At 51.0% G+C, this 21,200-nt stretch overlaps 1 protein-coding gene across 1 annotated transcript in view; it reads right to left on the reverse strand.

Annotated features, from left to right (window-relative positions):
* Window positions 1-2,009: 2,009 nt before the first annotated feature.
* The window catches only part of LOC141730034 (serine/threonine-protein kinase pim-1-like), a 70,973-nt gene continuing 51,782 nt past the window's right edge, over window positions 2,010-21,200 (reverse strand). Inside the window, exons 2-5 of the mRNA XM_074546672.1 lie at window positions 3,532-3,638; window positions 3,358-3,408; window positions 2,794-3,160; window positions 2,010-2,152 (exon numbers count right to left, since the gene is read on the reverse strand). Coding sequence (XP_074402773.1) covers window positions 2,010-2,152; window positions 2,794-3,160; window positions 3,358-3,408; window positions 3,532-3,638 — 668 coding nt within the window. The remainder of the gene's footprint in view (window positions 2,153-2,793; window positions 3,161-3,357; window positions 3,409-3,531; window positions 3,639-21,200) is intronic.

Genomic DNA, 21,200 nt, shown 5'->3' on the forward strand with positions numbered 1-21,200 from the left:
GCCTGCAGCAGAGTCTCACTCACCTGCCAAAGCAGAAAGCTCAGGCGCTGTGCTCACAACGGGCTCGTCTGAAGCAGAGCTGTCAGAGCAATGTGAGGGCAGAGCCAGCCCAGCTGGGCCCAGGGCTGAGCCCAGCAGAGCCCTGGCAGAGCCCAGAGCAGCCTCAGCACCCGCAGAGCCCGGCTGCAAGGAGAGAAAGCAGAAACCGCCCGTCAGCTGAGGGCTCCTGTGCCCTTGTGCCAAGGCCTGCGGTGCCCAGGCCATGCTGGCTGTGCCCAGAGCTGTGCCCAGAGCTGCCCATCCCTGCTGCCTTTGACACAGAGCAGGAGGGCAGGACATGTGCCCAGCCTGCAGCCTGCCACGGCACATCCAGCCCTCAGCAGCTGCCCAGTGCAGGATGCTCCTGTGCTCGCTGCCAGCTCCCAAAATCTCTGATCCCACCCTGCCAAGCACACAGGGACCCACCTCACACCAGCCACGGCTGGAAGAAAAGCTGCTCCCAAACCATGGCCTCAGCCTTCTCCAAGGGCACGGCCCATCCACGCCACAGCTGCTCCCAAGCACTTCCCCGTCCACACTGGACCACCTCGAATGCTTCCTCTGGAATAACAAACAACACATTATTGACAAGAGTTTAGAGACAAAAAGGGAAAACAAGAAGAACAGTAAAATCTCTTATCTCTGTCAGGGCCTTGAGGAAGGCCCCACCCCTACATGCTAGGGAAAAACCCAGCCATGGGTGAGGGAAGCCCACACTTTCTCTCTTCCCCCCTGCACTGTCCCCCAAAATCACGGTGACCCCAAAGCAAACAAGGGCAGTGGAACAGCCCAAGCCCTTCCTTGCCTGCACAGCAAAGCAGCTGTGCACAGGTTCTGGAGCCCCACCTCTGCTCCCACCACGGGGCTTTGTTTGTGTCGGGCTGGCTGCCCCAGCCCCAGCCCCAGCCTGGGGCACGGTGGGTGCTGGGGGCTGTTGGCAGAGCCAGGAGCCCACTCCCATTTCGTACCCGCCCCAGCCCATCCTCCCAGCCCTGCCAAAAGCAGCTGGGCAGCGACTGAAGAATGAGTTGCATCTGCCCCAGCAAAGGGGGAGCCTTTGGTTCCCCGCCATGCTGGGTCATGCCCAAATCTGGCAGAATTTCCCCAGATGGGGACTCATCTGCAAATTCCCCGTGGAGTTTGGCTTTGAAGAAGGTGCCAGAATCAAAGTGCATCACCTTCAGCCTCCAGTGGCCAGGCTGAGGAAGAGCTTGTCATCCTTGATGTCACCCTCGCTGTCTCCAGCAGCAGCAGCAGCATCATCATCCCCACCCGGTACAGCTTCTCCAGGGGCTCCTTCTCCTTCCCTGCGGGCAGACCAGGCTCTCAGGGCTCTGCCCAGGCCCCAGCTGTCAGGGAACCAGGACAAGCAAAACCAGCTGGGGTGGCGGCCACCAGTGCTGGGCAGAGCAGCTCAGCTCCAGCACAAGGGCTGCGTGTTCCCATCCCATGACCCCGGTCCAGTGACACTGGCAGCACAAAAAGGGTTGGGTTCCTTTGCTTCTCATTGCCAAGGCATATGTGGAGCAGGAACTTACCAGGGCCCTGGATCAAAGTGTGCCTGTGGCTCTCTCCCTTCTTCTATGGCAGAGGAATATTCTGCATCCAAGGAACACAGAACAGGTCTTCCAGTGTGGGTCTGTCCAAGGAGTTCACGGATAAACACCACCAGATCAGGTCTTTGCACTCTGGGGAGAGAAAGCAGAAACTGATGGTCAGCCAGAGAAGGCTCCTGTCTGCTTTACCCCACTGTTCCCATGCCCAGGCCATGCTGGATGCGCTCTGAGCTGGGCCTAAACTTTCCCACCAATTCCCTGTTTTGGAGGAGAGCAGGACATGTGCCACCTCCTCAGCAGCTGCCAGAGCAGGATGCCCATGAGCCCGCTGCTGGCTCCCAGCACTGGGATTCCCCCCGTGCCCAGAGAAGAGGATCCACCTTGAGAGAGCCTTTGTGGCAGCGGGAGCTGGCCCTAGCTGAGGTTCCGGCCCCTCCTGAAAGGGTGCTCCCCGCAGACCATCTGGTGCAGCAGGATGCCCAGGGACCAGATTGTTGCTGCCTCGCCATGGTACCAGCCAAAGTCGTTCCATTCCGGGGGGCTGTAGGACAGTGTTCCTATGGAATACAGATGGAGATCATCAGGGGCATGCTGCTGCTCCCAGAGCCTGGCCCCAGCATCCCTGGGCCCGCGGGGGCTGCATCAGGGGCACACAAGGTGACCACTGCCCTCTCGCCAGCATCTGGGACTTGTGCACAAAGTTAGGGTTGGAAAAGAAGCCTCTGGTGCTGGAAGAGGGCAGCCCTGGCTAGGCCCGACCATGACATGCAAAGGAAAAACCCACTCCATGCTGGGGAAAAAACATGCCCTTATCCTCCCTGCCTGCATTGCCCCAAAAATATTATGAAGCCAAGGGAAACAGGGTGAGTGTGGTAGTGCAAGCCCTTCCTCTCATTTGCACACCAAACTGGCTGGGGCACAGGTTCTGCCCTCTCTCTCTGCTACCCCCACCCACGGGGGTTTTGGTCGGGCTGGCTGCCTCAGCCCAGCCCCAGTCCTGGGCAGAGTGGCTGGCAAAGGCTGCCAGCAGGGCTGGAAGATGGCTGCCCACCCAGCCCTGCTCTAAAGCAACTCAGCTGAGGACTCAGTGCCCTGACTGGCAGCAAAAGGGAGAACTCCCGCTGCCACAGCCAGCTTGCCTGGGAGATGTTGGGCCATGAGATGTCAGCAGTGGGAGCACAGCCCTGGGTAGGCTCACCTGCAAAGTGTGTGTAGACTGTGTCCTGCAGGTAGGTGCCACAGCCAAAGTCAATCAGCTTGGCCTGCCCGGTGTCCAGGTCAACCAGGATGTTCTCTGGCTTGATGTCCCTGTGCAGGACCCCGCAGCTGGTGCAGTGCCGCACGGCCTCCAGCACCTGGCGGAACAGCTCCCGCGCCTCCTCCTCGGGCAGAAACCGCCGTGCCCCAATGAAACGCTGCAGGTCCTGACACTGCTCTGGCCGCTCCAGCACCATCACGATGCAGTTGGGGAGCTCGAGCCACTCCAGCAGCTGGACCACACCGGGGAAGCCAGTGGACACCTTGGCCAGCAGCATGATCTCCAGGGGTGCGCTGGTGCCGTCGGGCTGCGGGAGGAGCACGATGCCGTCAGTGGGGCCGATGCCGTGCCAGGCCTGGGGAAGCCCTCAGCCAGCCCGGGATGCTCTGCGCCCTGCGCTGGCCCCACGCCCGCTCTCCCTCGGGGCGTCGTGGCGGCTCCCACCGTGCCGGGCCCCGGCTCATTCCTGGCCGGCAGCCCCGGCTGCTGGCCCCACTCACTCACCAGCTCGCCCCAGTGCCGGACGCGGTTCCGTGGCACCCTTTTGATGGCCACCTGCAAGCCAAGGCCAGCAGCGGGGTGAGCTCGCCGCCCGCACTGCGAGCCCCATCCTCCGCCCTCTGCCCTCCTCCTCCTCCATCCCCTCCTCCTGCGCCCGCCGCCGGTCCCGCTGCTCACCGGGGCGCCGTCCGAGAGCCGCGTGGCCGCGAAGACTCTGCCGAAGCCGCCGCGCCCCAGCAGCGATCCCAGCCGGTACCGCTCCTGCAGGGCCTCCTGCGCCTTCCCTGCGGGCGGGAAGCGGCGGTCAGCGCTCGGCCCGGGGCCAGCAACGGCCCCCGAGCGCCCCTCACCCGCCCCGGGCCGGCCATGCCCAGGCGTTCGCTCCCGGGAACGCGGCACGGGAGGCTCGGGGCCGGCGGCCGCGCTGCCGAGCGGCGGAGTTCGGGCCGGGGAAGCCGCAGCGGAGGCGGCGGGAGCGGCCGCGCCGCTTGTGTGCTCCGCGGGCCCCGGGAGGAGAAGGGGCAAGGGCCGGGGCCGGGGCCGGGGCTGGGGCTGGGGTCGGGGCTGGGGCTGTGGCCGGGGCCGGGACTGGAGCCTGCCTCGGGGCCGGGGCCGGGCTCGGGCCAGGCGGAGGAAAAGGGCGGCGATGCCGCCCCCGCCCCAGGCACTGATGCCCGCCCAGCAGCGCCACCGCCAGTACAGCCAGAGCCGGGCGGAGGCGAGACCGCGGCGGGACGGCCGGGGCCGGGCACGGGGCAGCCCCGCCCGGGGCCGGGGGCGGGCCGGGGGCATGGCCCGGCCCGGCAGGGGAGAGGGAGGCGGGGAGAGGAGGGGGACGCCGGGCAAGGGGCCGCGAGAGAAGTGTGTCCGACAGCGGGAAAGGGAGAAGGAGAGAAAGGAAAAGCGAAAGAAAGAGAGAAAGAGAGTGTTCTAGGGTATCTGCTTTTGCTGCTGCTGTCGCCGCTGCTGCTGCCGCTGCTGCTGCCGCCGCCGCCGCTGCTGCCGCCGCTGCCGCCGCTGCAACTGAAGCACCGGGGCCGTTCTTCCCCGTGTCCGTTCCCCGCTCCCCCCACGAGCCCCACGTTCGAGCCCCGCGTGCCCCGGGGACAGCCCCTCCGTCTGTCCAAACACGGGAACTTTGCAGCCTTGAGCCCACATGCAGAGCCCCGACTCCTGCACACTGGCACAGCGACCTTGCTGAGGGTCAAACACTGTCGGGCCACCTTCCCTTGGGTTGGGATTCCTACCTCAGCCCAGCACTGCACTTACACCTCCAGTGTTGCTTTCCTGTAAAAACAGGGGAAGGAAAACTCATGGTATTTTAGAGTGTCTAAAAATCACTAAGTCACTGATCTTAGAGGTGCAGTGCATCTGGAATTACTGGGATAGAGAAGTAGTGCAACATGGAAAAGGGGAAGAGAAGTAGTGCAACATGGAAAAGGGGAGCATAGAAATAAATAGAGGAAAGCATCTTGGATTGTTTCTTTCATTTTCATTTCACTTCTGGAAAGCTGTTTCAGTTTTCCAGGAATCTTCTCCTGTCTGCTCTTTCCAAGAATCTCTCATGGAGAATGAGGTCAATTTCCTGTCACGAGATTTGCCACCAGGAAATTATGCCACTGGTGAAATTTTCATTATGACTGTTTGTGCTGGCTTAGGGCAGATTTTGTGAGGAAACCTCCTAAAGTGGTCTGTCTAGAAAGCAAGTTCAAGCAGGCCCCTCCCCCTACTAGTTCAGGAAAAGATTTCCCTCAAGAAAAGTGAAAAAAACCCCCGTTTATTTAACAGGTAAAGTATTCACAAGCATGAAAAATGAATAATATTAAATCAAACCTCTGACAGTGCTGAAGAGATGGCAAATTCAGAAAGTCCTTTTTGTGGGTTGTAGTTGGCTCACTCGGTCTCTTCTAAGTCCCTCTGGTGCTGGAATGCAGCGTCCCAGAGCTCGGTGGGCCACAGGGGTGAGCTGCCGGTGTTTTTCTGGGTTTTCAGTCCAGAGTGGGTTTAAACAGTTCCAAGAAAAAGGAAAGTCACAGTCCGAGGAACTTCTCTGCCCCAGCTAGCTAAAAAAAAATTGCTGGACCTGGGCTGTGAAGGCATCAGGAAATTTCCAAATCTGGGCACTGGCCGTCCCAGCAAACACCAGATCTGGATGGTGCTGGAGCCAGAACCTACAATTTTCCAAATGTTGTCATCCTCTGTCAGCAAATCACTGGACTTGGGCTGTGCCAGCACCAGGAAGTTTTCAGATCTGGGCACTGGCACCGCCATCAAACACCAGATCTGGGTGGTCTCATTGCCAGCGACAGAAATCTGCCAGATTTGGGCTCTGCTGGCACTGGGAAATTTCCAAATCTGGGTTCTGGTGCAGGAAACACAAGTTGTGGGGGCGGTGCCAGAGCCAGTAGCAGGAAGCTGCCACAGGTTTTGGATTTCTGTGCCAGCAAATTGCTGCACTTGGGCTGTGCCAGAATAGGGAAATTTCCAGATCTGGGCACTGGCAGTGCCAGCAAACAGCCCATTTCAGGTTCCAGACTCCAGGAAGGACTGGATCTGGACGCCTTCTTCTTTTCTTTCCTTCTTTCCTTCCTTCTTTCTTTGGATCCTACTGCCAGCAAACTCCAGATTGGGTGGTGCTGGCAAGGGGAAATTGCCAGATGTGGGCACTGGCAGTGCCAGCGCACACAGATCTGGGTGGGGAATGTGCCAGCACCAGGAAATTGCCAAATGTTAACTTTCAGTGCCAGCATATTGCTGGAATTATGCTGTGTAGGAACCTGAAAAATTCTGGATCTGGGCACTTGTGGTGTCAGCAAACACAAGATTGGGTTGCTGTAGGTACCAGGTATTTGCAAGGTTTTGGTTTTCTTTGTCAGAAAGTACTGGACTTGGGCTGTGCTGGCACGGGGAAATTCCCGCATCTGGGCACTGGTGGTGCCAGCAAACACCAGATCTTGGCATTGCCAATGACGGTAGCAGGGAATTGCCAGATTGTGGCTTTCTTTACCAGAAAATTGCTGGACTTGGCTCTGCCAGAAGAGGGAAATATCCAGATGTGAGCACTGGCAGTGGCAGCAAACACCAGGTCTGGGTACCTCTATTGGCATCAGGAAATTGACGGATTTTGGCTTTCTGTGCCAGCAAATTGCTGGACTTGGGCTGTGCCAGAATAGGGAAATATCAAGATCTGGGAACTGGCAGTGCCAGCAAACACCGTATTTCAGGAAGGATTGGATCTGGACCCATTCCCTCCCTGCCTCCCTCCCTCCACAAGGTGCCAGAGGGGCTGGAGAGCAGCCAGGCAGAAAGGGACCTGCAGGGACTGATGGACAGCAGGCTGGACATGAGCCAGCAGTGTGCCCAGGTGGCCAAGAAGGCCAATGGCTCCTGGCCTGGATCAGGAATGGTGTGGCCAGCAGGAGCAGGACAGGGATTCTTCCCCTGTGCTCAGCACTGCTTGGGCAGCACCTCGAGTGCTGTTTGCAGTTCTGGGGCCCCCAATTTAGGAAGAATATGGAGGAGCTGGAGCGTGTCCAGAGAAGGGCAACAAGGATGGGGAGGGGTCTGGAACACAAGTCCTGTGAGGAGTGGCTGAGGGAGCTGGGGTTGTGGACACCTCAGCTGGAGAAGAGGACCTAAGGGAGACAAGTTGGTGTCAGGGCACAGGTTGGACTTGATGATCTCCATGGCCTGTTCCACCCTTGCTGATTCTGGGATTCTCTGGAACCACCCTTGGAGCAGTTGCAGGATGAGCTCTGGGCCTCCTCTTCAGCAGCTCCAGCAGCCCAGGTCCCTCAGCTTCTCCTGCCAGCCCCAAAGCCCATCCTGTCAGTCCTGCAGAGCCTCTGCAGCTCCTCCTCACTGCCCAGAACAGGGAGCCCCAGAGGCAGACACAGCAGCCCAGATGTGCCCCCCTGGCCTGGGGTGCCTCTGGCAAGGGAGCAGCAGGAGGCACTGCAGGAGCCTGCAGACAATTGATCTGAAGGCCAAACCTCCTTAGCTCCTTCTGAAAGAGCAGAACAGTTCCTCATTCCAGTGTGGTGGAATGCTGGGCACCACAGCTCCAGGTGAGGACTGGACACAAGTTTGCTCCCACTGAGTGCTGTGATGGGTTCTGCAGGAGCTCTGGGCTTCTGTGCTTGCCAGGCACAATGAGGAGAGAAGGAGCCCAGTGCACTGATGTGGGAAATGGGTTTGTAGAAAGTTTTTAGAGCCTAATAGAAGGCCCACAAAGTATGAATCTGTATATAAATTTTGAGACAAGAAATGCTACCTTAAAAATTTCCATGGAATAGGACAGATATTGTTGAAAGAGAAATGGAGCTGGAAAAAAGTTTCAAAAGATGGTCTTGCAAATAAGACTTTGGAAAAACAGAGCTATGAAAGATGCATTGTAGTTGGACCATCAAGGGGTAGTTTTAAATAATTGGCTTTAAGGCATCTACAACATGGCATGGCAAAAGGCTGATATACCAAGAAATGCTTATAGTGAATTATAATTATGAAGTAGTTAGCTTCTGATTGTGATGGCATGAATTATAACATCTGTATTGTCTCACCCTTCTCCTGAGACTGAAAAGGAATACAAGTTTTTAAAACACCTCTCAGTTGCCCCATCTCTAGGTCGAGAAAAGAGTATTATCCAACACACTGACACAGCTTTGCCTCGAGCATAACCCAGCCTGGACCAAACACACTGAAAGGTTTCCCCTTTGGCCCGTGTCTCGAAACATCAGGTCTGCTGTTTGACAACTCGTGTCAAGGAGTTCTCTCAGAAATACTGGGTTTGTCTTCCTCTGTGCCTTCCCCTCAGCAGCCTTGGGGATGCTCCTGTATGACGCCATCTCTCTCACACAGTTTGAGACAACTTCAAACAGGATATTGTGCAATAAGTCGTCTCCTCTAAAGTGTTCCAACAGTCCCTTTCCAGCAATAGGAAATTATTACTGATAGATCAAAGTAGAAAACCCCTAACAGTTTTTTAACAAACAGAATCCCCCCATGACACCCGTTCCAAGAAGGCGCCGGGGTCTCTCTCGGAAGAACAGGAGCTGTCACGGAGCAGTTCCAGCAGCTGATGGAAGCTCGGGGGCTCGTCCGGCGTCGGCTTTCTCCCATGGCAGAGCTCCATGGAGCGGGCAGGGCAGTGAAGCAGCTGGGCTGGAGCCCCTCGCTGCCTTTTCTCCCCAGTGTGGCTCAGCCCACAGACTCTCGGGCTGGGAGCGGGGCGCTCCGCTCCTGCCGGCACTGTGTCCCTGGGCTTGGACAAACAGTTTCCTGCCAGGAGAGCCCTGCACACTGCTCCACAGATCTTTCATACAGGCCCAAACCAACTCCAAACACTCTGTCTACAGCAGCTTTACACAAAGGGCTGCAGAAATCCAGGACAGCTGCAAGCGAGTGTCGGAAGGCTCTTGTCTTGTTCCTGACAGCAGAATTCTTGATGATCTGATGCAGTTTTATTCAGATGTAACATGAGAGCTGAGGTTTTTTTGTTAAAATATTTCATGATGAGTAACAAGCCTTGGGAGCATGAGGTACAGGACTGACATGCAAAAGCATGAGCATATCCTCCAAAGTGGCCAGTTTAATTGTCCATTTTATTACTCTTGTATTTACTCCACACTAATAAGGAAAACCAAGCTTTGCTTGGAGGCAAAACAGGCATGGGATACACTACAGTCCCTCGCAGGCTTATCAGGGCTGGCAGTGACACAGCAGGCAGTCTGCTTCATTGTGAACCACTACAGAGCTACATCCCAATCTGGTTTAAGTAGTGTGGTATTATTAAGAGCTCCTTTTCTGCATGAGACACAAAAAGGAGATCCCAAATGATCTTCATGCAAGCATGCAGTAAAGAACTGCTCCTGCTATCCTAAGGAAGCATTTGCTTTGGCAATTACACTCTTCCCATTCATCTTTTGATGCAGACACCTCAAGTTTTCCCCCACACCCCTGCAAGGCTGGCAGTCGCTGTTTCCCATTTCCTGTTCTTCTCTAGAGATGGTGCAGTGGCTGCTTTGAAACAAAAAGCCCTGAGATCTGGACAGCTTGAAGGAGCATGAAATGCTGATTAAGTGCTCATATTGGTAACACCCAGGTCTGTGCTGCCCAGTGCTCTGGAGCAGCAGCAGCAGCAGGACCATGCATCATTCCTGTAGGTGGATGTTCATGTTTCTGGTGTGCAAGAACAATGACTTTGAGGAGGGACAAAAATGCCCCTCTTCAAACACTGAGTGTGCAAGGAGATGTGAAGTTTCACAGCCTTTTCTAGGATATTTTAGAATAATCTAAGAGAATATTGTGGCATGGAGCAGGTCCCTAAATTTGTCTCCAGAGGAATCCCCAAAGGGCACATTCACTCTGTGGTGATGGCAACCCCATAAGCTCATGGACCAGTTTTCCCTGCAATGTGCCACCCTGCCTGGGCTTTACTAGGCTGGGACTAGACCCAGAGCTAAGCAAACACAGGCAGCCAGGTGACATTCTGTAACATCAGAAGCTGGCAACCATGAGGACTTTGCTGCCAAAAGGTTACAATTTGCACTGGGCCCAGAAGTGTTTTTCCCTAAGGCAAAGCAAATTGAAATGTGAAGTTTAAAATCTTCAAATGACTATGAAAGGAAACTGCAGAATAATTTCTGGAAGGGCAGCATTGTCAATGATCATGCAGCCTACCAACAGCTGGAGCTGAATCCAGAATTGCTTCTTCCAGCTGTGCAGGAATTCATTCCACTGGCAAGCACTGGTCCATGGGAACAAATGATCCCCTAGCTCTGGGCTGAATGGCACCCAGGCTGCAGTGCAGATTTGAGGAAACCTTGTCACTTGTTATTGGCCTCCCAGTGCACTCATCCTTCTGCAAACAAGGTGCAAACAACACAGCTGCACTGCTGTCCCAGGTAAATATACATACAGGTGACTTTGCCAAAGCAGTACATCATTTCCCAGTGAAATACATGACCTCTTCTTACCTATGGAATTGTGATTGAAGACACCTGTGAGCCAGATCTGTGGGAGATTGCAAAGGAGCAAAGCTTTGGGATTTGGGCACACTTCTCTTGGTTTCTTTGCTCATGCCTTTGGTGAGCACAGAACACACCTAGGTAGAAAACCTTTGACTATACAGGATCTTTTGGATCCATTGTCCCCCAAACAGGTCAACGGTGGCCCTGTTACAATGACAAATTGAAAACAGCAGCACAAATGACACAAAAAAAAGATGGCCAAAGAGGAAGAGGAGAGGCCCAATGAGGAAAGGATGTGGTGACACTGGCACATTGAGTGAGCTGCACTCCCATAATCTCTAGGCTAGCAGGTCCTGGTCTCACATTCTCCTCTTGGTTTATTTATTTATTTATTTTTCATCATCAAAATAAAATATATACGATTAAAAATATATCATCAAAACTTAAAGACAGAATCAAAAGACATTAATTCAAAACTACATCTAAAGATCAGAACATATGTACATCTGTAACTATGAAGCCTAATGCATCAATCCTATTCTTCAAACACTCTTCATACAGGCGGCAGCTTCTTCCTGAGCTTGGAGGAAAGTGAGCTCTTCTGGATGGGAGGCGAGGACTTTGTGGGTGAGGGTACATCGGAAGTGTCCAGAGAAAACTTCTCGGTAAGCCTGTAACCAGTCAGATCTGCAAAATGGAGACACAAAGTTTAACAGAGGCCACCATGCAAACCTAAAGCAGCTGAAGCTCCATATTTCATGGGACACCTTTCCTGAAAACTTCTAAACAGCTGCACAGGGAAACATGCTCCTGCTGGCAGACACTGAGGCAGGCCAGGGCAAACCCTGAGCCACTTGCCCAGAGCTGGCACAGGCACAGCCTGGCCTCTGGGCTGCCCTGGGACAGCAGGGAGCCCAGAGCCCTGTGCTCCCCAGGAATGGCTCAGCTGCACATGCACCCTCCTGCTCCTCTGCCTGCCCCACAGCTCAGCAGCCCCACAGCTCCAGGGGCACTGGCAGCAGCACAGCTCATTGCAGGGGCACATGCAGGGCACAGCTGTTCCCTGGCAATGTGCACAGCCTCTCTGGGCTGCCACAAGACCCTTCCTGCCAGCAGAGATTGGCCCAGCTCCCCCTCACCTCTGTGTGAGGCTGAGCCATGATTGCCTTCACCTTGTACTCCATCTGGAGCTGCTCCAGGCCCCCCATGCCATGACAAGGAAATGTGATGGAGAGAGTGGGGGCAGATGCACACCCTTCCTTAGGATTTTGTCATTTTTGGCACAGCTCAAAAGGCAAATCCAGAGGTGTCCAATTCAGCACTTCCTCAGCTTTCTGGAGAACATCTCGCCTTCACCAGCCCAACATTTTGGAGAGCTTTTCCCGCACGTGTGGAGGCTTGCTGGCAGCACATTCCTTCAGCTGGGTGCCCATCACCTTGCAGAGGGCAGAGGCGAGCTTGGTGGCCACGGTGCGGACGTTGGCGCTCCGCACAGGCAGCGCCTTGTTCCCCAGGCAGGACCAGAGCACGGGCAGGGCGTCGCGCTGGGCGACTTCAGGGCTCCTGGCATGAACCCCCTGCACAAGCACTGCCGGGACAGAGACACAGCTCCTTACCCACCAGCCTCACTGCAAACAAGGATCTGCCTCTGCTTCTGCTTCTTGCCAGCCTCTCTGGCCAAGAGCAGCAAAATAGCACCCAGAGCCCCTTGGTCCAGAAACGGGCAAAGCAGCTGAGCATCCTGGAAACAGAACCACCAACCCCTCAGCACTAATTGCTCCAACCAGAGCCTTGTCCCTGGGGCAGACTTCCTACCTTTACTAAATTATTTCACAATCTCTTTCTGCATGAACAATGAATGAAATGTCCAATTGCCTTTGATTTCCATTAAGAAGTTGTCTAAACCCACACTGAAGATTTGGAAATGCACCATAGAGAGGAAATGGAGAGATTTCTAATAAAAGAGATGATTCCATTTTTGTAACTTTGATGCCAAGTGCCAAATGTCTAATCTGGCTCTTCCCTGTGCTCAGTGGCACACAGCAAAGGGCAGGATTAGAACACACCTCAAAACTCCAGCCCACCAGAGATGGCTGCTGCCTGACAGCTGGATGAGAAACATCAGTGACCAGCTGGTGTCTTTGGCAGAATGCTTTTGGGGCTTCCAACAAAGAGCTGCTTCAAACCTCAGGGCGTCTTAGATAATTACCCAGACCCCATTGCCTTTGCATTTGGGCATCTTCATATTTTAATGTCACTTCCCCTCCCAATGGTAATGGCATTTTTTCTTATAATGTTCACTGAAATAGGACATAGAGAAAGAAAAATGCTATACAGGAGACTGAAATGTAACCAAAATACGAGTGTTTTCTCACATTGCTCCTGAAATATCTCTGCCCATTTTCTGAACTGAAGTGTATCAAACACAGACAAAAAGTTACTACCAACAGCTTTTTGCTTGGCAGATTTGGCTGAGAGAAAAAAACCTGAAATGCTCTGCAGACCATACTTATTTTCCAATCAGACAAAATGTTATCTAGCAGCCATTTAATATTCTGTGGTGGAAGAGACTTCATTTTCTCTATGCTGTTAATCCACCAGCAGTCATCAACATTGAAAGAGCTCCTGCAAGTACCCAAAACCAATTCTGCTAAGCAGGAAAGGGTTATGGTACCCATTTTAAAATGGGAATTCATTTGAGTTTAAATGCAATTAAAGACATCAGTGACTACTGAACGTGAGGAACAGCTGTCTGTTCCTACTAAATCTAAGAGAGAACATCTGCTTTTTCTAAAGTATCCCTAATTTATGGGTAATTCCTTTATTTGAAAAAGAGATCAAAAGAACTGCTAAACTTAATTCCCTATTGCTGGAGATCTACTTTATTCAAATGCTCTTTAAGGGCCTTTGACATTCCCAATTGCTGAACATGCCCTTTTGAGATTCCTAATGAAGACACAAAGTGTATTAAACCTTGCATTCAAAGATGTTGGCATAATTAGCAGTGGATTTAGCCCCAGTTAAAGCAAGGCTATCAATCATCTTCTCTGCTATATATTGGGATTATAATGTTTCCATTCCTTGGCTATTGCTGACATAGCAAGCTCCTCTGAGGAATCAATGATCAGCTGCATTTTTAGCATTTTGGACAGCGCTGACACAGACAGACACTGTTTGCACACCCTGAAAGGCTCAGTCCAAGGCCACTCTGACAGCACAGGCAGGGAGCCTCAGCACTCTGCTTCTGTCCTGTGCCCCAGAGGCTGCCTTGCACTAAACCCGTGCCTCTGAATCCTCTGTTGAGTTCTGGCCTAAGCTGTGACCCCCAGGCCCTCCACGGTTCAGCCTCAAAACTTTCCAAGGGAAAAACAAGAATTCTGTGAGGACAAAACAAACTGATGCCCTGAAACAGCATTGGCCACCATTTCCCCTCAAAGATCACAGATGTCCCTGAGCTCCCCAGAGAGGAGCCAGCTGGGGCATTTTTAGCCCTCCCTTTGCTGGAGGTGGTTCTGAGATGCCCCAGTGAGAGCTCAGCCCCAGGCTGAGCGCTGCCCCCATCTCAGATGCTGCCCAGCTCTGCAGCAGCCAGGGAAAACCTGCCAAACCCACCTGCCTTGGTTATTGGGCAGCAGGGACAAGCTCAGCACCTCCTGGTTTGGAGGAGCTGCTCTGCTGTCTGCTCACAGGCATTCCCTGTAAATGCTCCCTGGGAAGGGCTCTTGGCTCAGAAGGGGAGGGCCATACCTGTGATACGCTCGGTGACATCCAGCAGGGCTTGGCCACTCAGGTGATTCCATTGGTAGCTGAACTCTTTCAGCAGTGACACTTTATCTACAAGGGAAATACATGTTTCTGCTCACCTTTCTCAGGTCACAGGAGAAAGGGCAGGGACAACCCCATTTTATAAAATAAAGTACATTTCTGCGGATTTTTGAGTCCTTTTCTTCTTTCCTTCCAGCCTGCTTGGCAGGGTTTTAAATTCCGAATGAAAAACTCTCCTTTCACAGTTGTAAATCCAAACTTTTCTGCTGTAGCAGGAGCTGTGTTAAAACATTTCACACCAGGGACCTCGAGAGTTCAGTCACATGGAAGCAGGGAAAAGGTTTTGCATCCCAGAGCAAAAAGGAAGAGCCCCATACTTGGGTCACAGAAAGGCACTGAGTCAGGCAGTTCCTGAGCTCACAGAGCAGCTGGGGAGGAGAAAGTGGAAACTCCCATTGAAGACCTGCCTCTTCAACACTCCTTTTTTCAGGCATATTCCCCCAGTGCAGCATTCTCAGAGCTGACATAAATCTGTGTGGCAAAGGAATTTACAGCAGCCCTTGCCTCTGTAGTTAATTGCTATGGCCATCTTGCCGCATGCAAAACAACATGTGGAACAAGGCATCATTGACAGCTGGGTTTATACCTGTTTGTTCTAAAGAAATGAACTTGGTGAATCACAAGTTCCCCTTTGAAAACAGAAGACAAAGAAGAAAAGTGGGAAATAGGCAGCTAATGCCTCTAATATAGAGCCTTGCAGGTGGCTGCTCTGCAGAAGCTCTGATGGGTCAGTGTCCCTTCATGCCAACAGCAAAGCTGTTCATTTGGGAAGTCAGATGGGGCCCAAGGAAACTCCTAACTCCCTTTGCCTCTGAACTGTAGCAGAGCTGTAGCCCAGGACTTGCTCTTCAGACAAGCAGCACAGAGCCAAGGGCTCCTGGCACTGTTGGGAAATGCTGATCCCATTCCAGCCTGTTGGGGATGGTGCATAAGGACTGCACCTGCACAGCCTCTGGTGGGTGTCAGCTGCAGTGTTCCACAGACAAGAGCAGCTGTCAAGGCACTCAGTGCTCTCTTGTGCAAGAGAGACAGAGACGTAGCTGAGGAGAGTCCCTGCCAGGGCTCAGCCTTACCCAAATGAGCAATGGATTCTTCCAGTGCTTTCACAGCTGCCCCATGAATCCTGGGATCCTTTGAGTTCAGGTTCTTTGTTATTCCTTCCACCAAACCAACGATCTCTGGGTTCAAGGTATCTTTCAGGGCTCCTGTGATTTCAGCCAGTGCATCCAGCGCCCTCTGCTTCACTTTCTTGTGGCTGTCAGATATTCTCAGGACAAAATAATCAAAAAATCTGTGAAGAGAGCAAGCAACGTGAAAGCTGGATTTAAATGTCCTTGTTTGAAGAGTGGCTGTAGCAGTCAGCAATGTCAAAGATGAAAGTGATCCTTTCTGTCAGGTCAGCATTCGCTTGCACAATTTCACTGTTTTCCTGTGGGCCACTCACTGAAATGGTGGTGCAACCTCATGCTGGTTGAAAGATTTTCTTCTCTTTTTAAGAGGTTTGGCTGGGGACAGAATAGTTCCTATGGTATTTCTCTCCATCTATAAATCGTTAAATCAATTCCATTTATTAGTGCTAAAGAGTACCTTTGCTTTGAATGGAAGCAGATGTTTACAATGCCTGGTTTTCTATACAGTTGCCTCAAGTACTGAGGGCAATTATGATTTTGCCAAAACTATGGCTGGAGGAGATCTAAGTTTTCTTTTGTTTGTCTCAGAGCCAGTGTCTGGAGAAGTGCAGGGCTCTGATCAACTCTTCCAGGATCCAGACCATTTCTCTAAGTAACAGGTGGACTTCTGAAATGTAATGTGCTGTACAGCTCTCATTAGAGCAGGTTCAGTCCCTTGACAGCCACATTATCAGGCACCTTTTCCTGGAAAAAGGGAAAAAGCAGCTACTGGGAGGAGAAGGCAGAGATGAGTCCTTAGCTGTTTTCCTCCTTTTCCAAAGAGAAAAAAAGACCCCCAAGAAGGGTGAGCACTGTCTTTACAAAGAGGAATAGGAACAAGGATAGAAATGAGTAGCCAGAGCTGTGCCTTTGTTAGACAAGATGGAGTATATAGAAGTAATCTTTAAAAAAACATCTGGTTTTAAATCAACCCAGCCTGATACTTCTCTTCCCTATACAAACCCATTTTTGGTCTAGAGAGCAAGTGCCATTCTTTCAGGGACTGGATTCCCTTCACTTCACCCAACTGGGAGTAGGAGAGAGTAGCAGTTACACCAGCAGAAAATTCTGCCATCATCTGATGAACAGCAGCAATAGGCACCTGCCAGACAAATACAGCTGGACTGAAATAACTTGTCCTGAAGCCTGGACCTGAATTACATTTGTCTGGGTAAGAGGGACCAGCGTGTCTCAAACAGCCTGGACAGAGTGCCAAGACACACTGAATTAACTTTACTGCTACAGGCTTAGGAAAGGAGCTAAAGGAAAGGAGCAGTGAAGACACCCTACATACTTGGGTAATGTTAATGGAGATGAGCTGGGGGCTGGTTTTGCACAGGTCTCGGAGGAGTTCCACTCCTTCCATCCTTGTCTGAAACCCCTTGGCTTCCAGGAGATGGTAAAGCTTCTGGAGCAGCTCCATTTCTTTCACAGCTGGAGGTGACGTGACCTGGGCTTGTGCATGGTGTAGGAGGTGTCCATCAGAGGGAGATTTCACCCTGGAAAATAAAACCAAATGAGGACCTTGTGGTGATAATTATCGTAGCATGGCATCCCCATGGTGGAAATAATTAGCATTGACTCCATGATTTCAGAAGGCTGCTCAATCACTGTATTATATTATACTATACTATACTATACTATACTATACTATACTATACTATACTATACTATACTATACTATACTATACAGAAACTCATTGCCCGTACAGACAGTCTGATACAGACAGACCTGATTTGTCAATTGAATCCAAAACACCATCACCAGTGGCCAATTAAGAAATCACCCTTTGGTAAATAAATCTCTATGACACATTCCACATGTTCACAACAACAGGTGCAGCAAGTGAAGATAGGAATTGTTTCTCATTCTTTTCTCTGATCTTCTAACATTCCTCCCCAGGACAATGCCTGGGAAAGTTGTGCCTGCTGCTCTCTATGGAGAGAGCTGCAGCCACAGACAATACCTTCAGTAAATTGTGAGCAAAACATCTTGAGCAGCTTTCCTAATTATGTGATTTCAAGCTGGAAAGTCATGAGGGTCTCTGAAGAACAACATGGACCTCATGACAATCATTACAGAAGACAATCTGCAAGTGACATTCTCACCACTGCTCACTCAGGAAAACCAAGGATGAGATGCATCTGATCTATCTTCAGATGGCTGCCAGGGCACACAGGTCACATTGCTTTGTGGAGAAAGAGAGACACTACTGCCAAGTTTAAATGCCTCCTCATATGGGACGTGTGTGGCTTAGAATAAAGAAACTCATCACTCTGGAGAAGTGTCTCTACAACCAGGCATGACAATCTGGAAAAGTAGCTCAGATGCATCTGAACAGATAAACAAGGCCATATTTGAAAGATTCAGAAAATCAGTAACAGAGATAAAACAGAAGCCTGACATCCCAGAACTACGCTCACATTTAATTTGCTTCCCTAGAGACAGATGCACAGCTTAACAACCCTACTGGGAACAGTTCTCCTGGATCAGCCTGTCTCTTCCATGAACACGGGAAGATGCCAGCTGTGCTAGTGAGGCATGTGGTCACTTTCCTGCCACTGCTGAGCAGTTCAGAGCTAAATAAATCCCCTCTGCTATCAGAGGAGAACAGGTACAAGCAGCTCTGCAGCTGTCATGAAGAGACAGCAAGGAGCAATTCCTGTCATAAATGCTGATTGCAGCACAGGGGGAAATAAACCAAACATGCTGTCCATCAAGCAAATTACATGAAGGACAGGAATATCAAGACAAAAAGTCCACATTGAGACACCTGTTGACTGAAGTTGTTCAGGAATTGCCTTGCTATTTACTACTCAAACTTGGTACTTTTTGAGGGTAAGAAAACCATGATTCCGCCAGGCCGAACCACACGGATGAGAACTGCATCTTTGTGGAATGGCATCTTGCTTCCAGACTGAGATTTCTCATCAAAACACCCATCTGAAAACGACTCCACTCAGATGAAAGAAAAGCCCTGTTTGAATTTACTTGTCCTAAGTCAGGCAGCAGAAACTTGGCCCTCTCCCAGCCTCCACAGCCCTGCCCTTGCCACTGCACTGGATCATCTGAGCCGCAGCCAATGGGTGTCTGTTTGTCTCTCCATTTTTGTGGAAACCCCTTCAGAGAAGTTGTGTTCAGCACAATGCACAAGTAGACATTTTTTTATCCTAGAGCATATCCTAGAGTAGGGAAAGGAAACAATCTGTGGCACTGGTCATCTCTGCCAGACAGTTTTTCCTGAGAAAGAGACATGTAAAGCTTGTCATGTGCTTTGTCACATCTAAGAAAAGTGCTCAGTGCCGTTTGCTAGCAGACAATGTGGCCTGGGGCTCCTTTGAGCCATCGTTCCTCTCCTTCACCGGCTCCTTGACAGATGGGCCTTCAGCCTTCTGGTTTTCTATCCCCTACAAAGACACAGAGAAACCTCATCAATAGGTTTCAAATTTAGAGTATAAACCAGGAAATTCCCTGTTGAAAACACAACTTAGAACCAGGATCACTGCTACCAAGGCTTAGGAAAACATTTCCTAACTTACCGATGGAAACAGACCAGAGATTCAGTGATGCCAACTCTTTGTTTTCAATAGCCCAAGGCAGGTTATGGGCGCTACCAGACTGAGCAGCAGTCTAAAATCCCAAATTCCTTGGTCTTGAGCATAAATGGGAATAATGCAAACGCAGGCAACGAGTGTTCGTGAAGGAAGCAGCAGAACAAACTGGACTCTTTGGGGGTTGGCCCATTGTGTTATAAGTTGATTTGGTTCAACACTCACTCTCCCTGTGCCTGCACAAAGGCAGGCTCCCTTCTGTAATGTCAATAGAAAAAATAAAATTTCCTCCCTCAAACAAACAAAGGATTTTCCACTGGATGCTGCTGAATTCACCAAGCTTCTTCCAGTCCCACATGGCTGGACAGCAGGGCAGTATTCCCAACAGACAGACAGTCATTGTAGTAACTAGGATTGACTTGGACATCTTTTTTCTTGGTACTACTACTTCCAGTGTCCTTTGCAAAGACTCTGCTATCTTCAGACTCAAAATTCTCACTTAATTGCTTTACAGGGGGCAGGGTAGGGAGAGCATGGTGGGGGCTTACGCTTAAATATAAACCCATTTTCTCCTCTTTCCCTTTCCTTTTTGTGACCAATATTGAAAATATTCAAAACCCCTCTTCTTACCTCATAATATCAGTTCCTTTGTGGTCTGCAGATGAACAGGATGAGGATTAACAGCTCATTCCCAGGAGCAAAATGATTAAGCAGAAGACGAATGAGCAAAAGACAGATTGGGTATGTTTGATCTCATATTAGCAGTGGCAATACTTGCGCAAAGGAGACATTTCTCCTGCCAATCACTTACTTTCTTCTTAATTGTCAGAATATCTTCCAGGTTATGGGGGGAAAAAGATTGTTCCAAAAGCATTTTAAATTGTTGATGACTGAGCAACATCTTCACCATCTCCTGTCCATATGGCGGAAGGAAGGAAGGAAGGAAGGAAGGAAGGAAGGAAGGAAGGAAGGAAGGAAGGAAGGAAGGAAGGAAGGAAGGAAGGAAGGAAGGAAGGAAGGAAGGAAGGAAGGAAGGAAGGAAGGAAGGAAGGAAGGAAGGAAGGAAGGAAGGAAGGAAGGAAGTGGAAGAAAAGTGAACAAACACAGGAAGAGTGTTAACAGAAGAGGCTGATACCTTAAACTCATCAGGTGCAAGCCCTGCACGAGAAGGCATTACCTACTCAGCAAAGAGGGAGATTTACCTCACTTGACACTGCACAGTGCTGTCAGCTGAACACAAGGGGCAAGAGGAGAATGTGGGGCAACAGAAAAATACCATTTCTCTCTGAAACTGAGGGTGTGCTTCTGTGGCATCAAAGGATCCCAAGGAACAAGCAAAACACATCTGCTTTGTTTTCAGAGCCTATGAGCAGTGTCTTGCTGCCATTGCACAATAATTTGCCTTTCTTTACCTGGCAGGGAAGCCAGGAAAAAACACCTCATGCATCCTCTTGATTATTCTATACTATGTGTATGCACAGGGGCAGCTAGTTGCTCTGGTGTTCTTGGCAGCTATTCATGGGAATTTCATCACCAAAGGAAAGGGATTTTGGTGGTTTGGGTTGATTTTGCCACTAGGAAACCACAGGTTTTCTTCAAGAAGAAATGTGGAGTTCACTGAGCCACAGATAACAGTATACTAGAAATCTGCAGAATGGGTTTAGAAAGACTGAATATGTTGGCTAGAGACCCCTGAAATATTTCTAGGATAGTCTGAAGTTAATGAGAAATGGATGTTTGGGATCCTTCAATGATGAACATTATCCAACACATTGGCTTTGTGTTGTGCGCCTAAGGCCAATGAAAACTGTTGGACTGGCTGATCTGAGATCTTTTGATCTCTGTAAAGAATCCTTCAAGCTTCCTTCAAGAATCCTTCAATCCTTCCACAGGAAAAAGTTGGGAATGTTCCTTTTTGCTGGCCAACCTCAGGTTTCCCAGTACAGCCATTTGCCCAGGCAACCCAGAGCAGTGGTCACTGTGCCAAGGCTGACAGAGCTCAAGAATAGTTTGGACAATGCTCTCAAGCACATGGAGTGACTCTTGGGGTCACTGCACATGGCCAGGAGATGGACTCGATGACCCTGATGGGTCCCTTCCAACTCAGCATATTCCATGATTCTATGACCCTTATTCACACCGTGAGGTAACTTCATATTCCCTTTAGTTTCCACTCTTGTGTGGTTTCACCTTTATAGCCAGACACAAAACGGTTTTCCTGTTTTGGGAGGTGAAATGAAGATCACTACCTTGTGTCCTTGTGACAGTCCTGAGCAAGCTTCCCTGCCACGTGTGGCAGCCTCTCAGCCCTGGGGGTGCCTGCGAGCTGGGT

Source organism: Zonotrichia albicollis, chromosome 9, assembly GCF_047830755.1.
Source record: "Zonotrichia albicollis isolate bZonAlb1 chromosome 9, bZonAlb1.hap1, whole genome shotgun sequence".
NCBI lineage: Eukaryota > Metazoa > Chordata > Aves > Passeriformes > Passerellidae > Zonotrichia > Zonotrichia albicollis.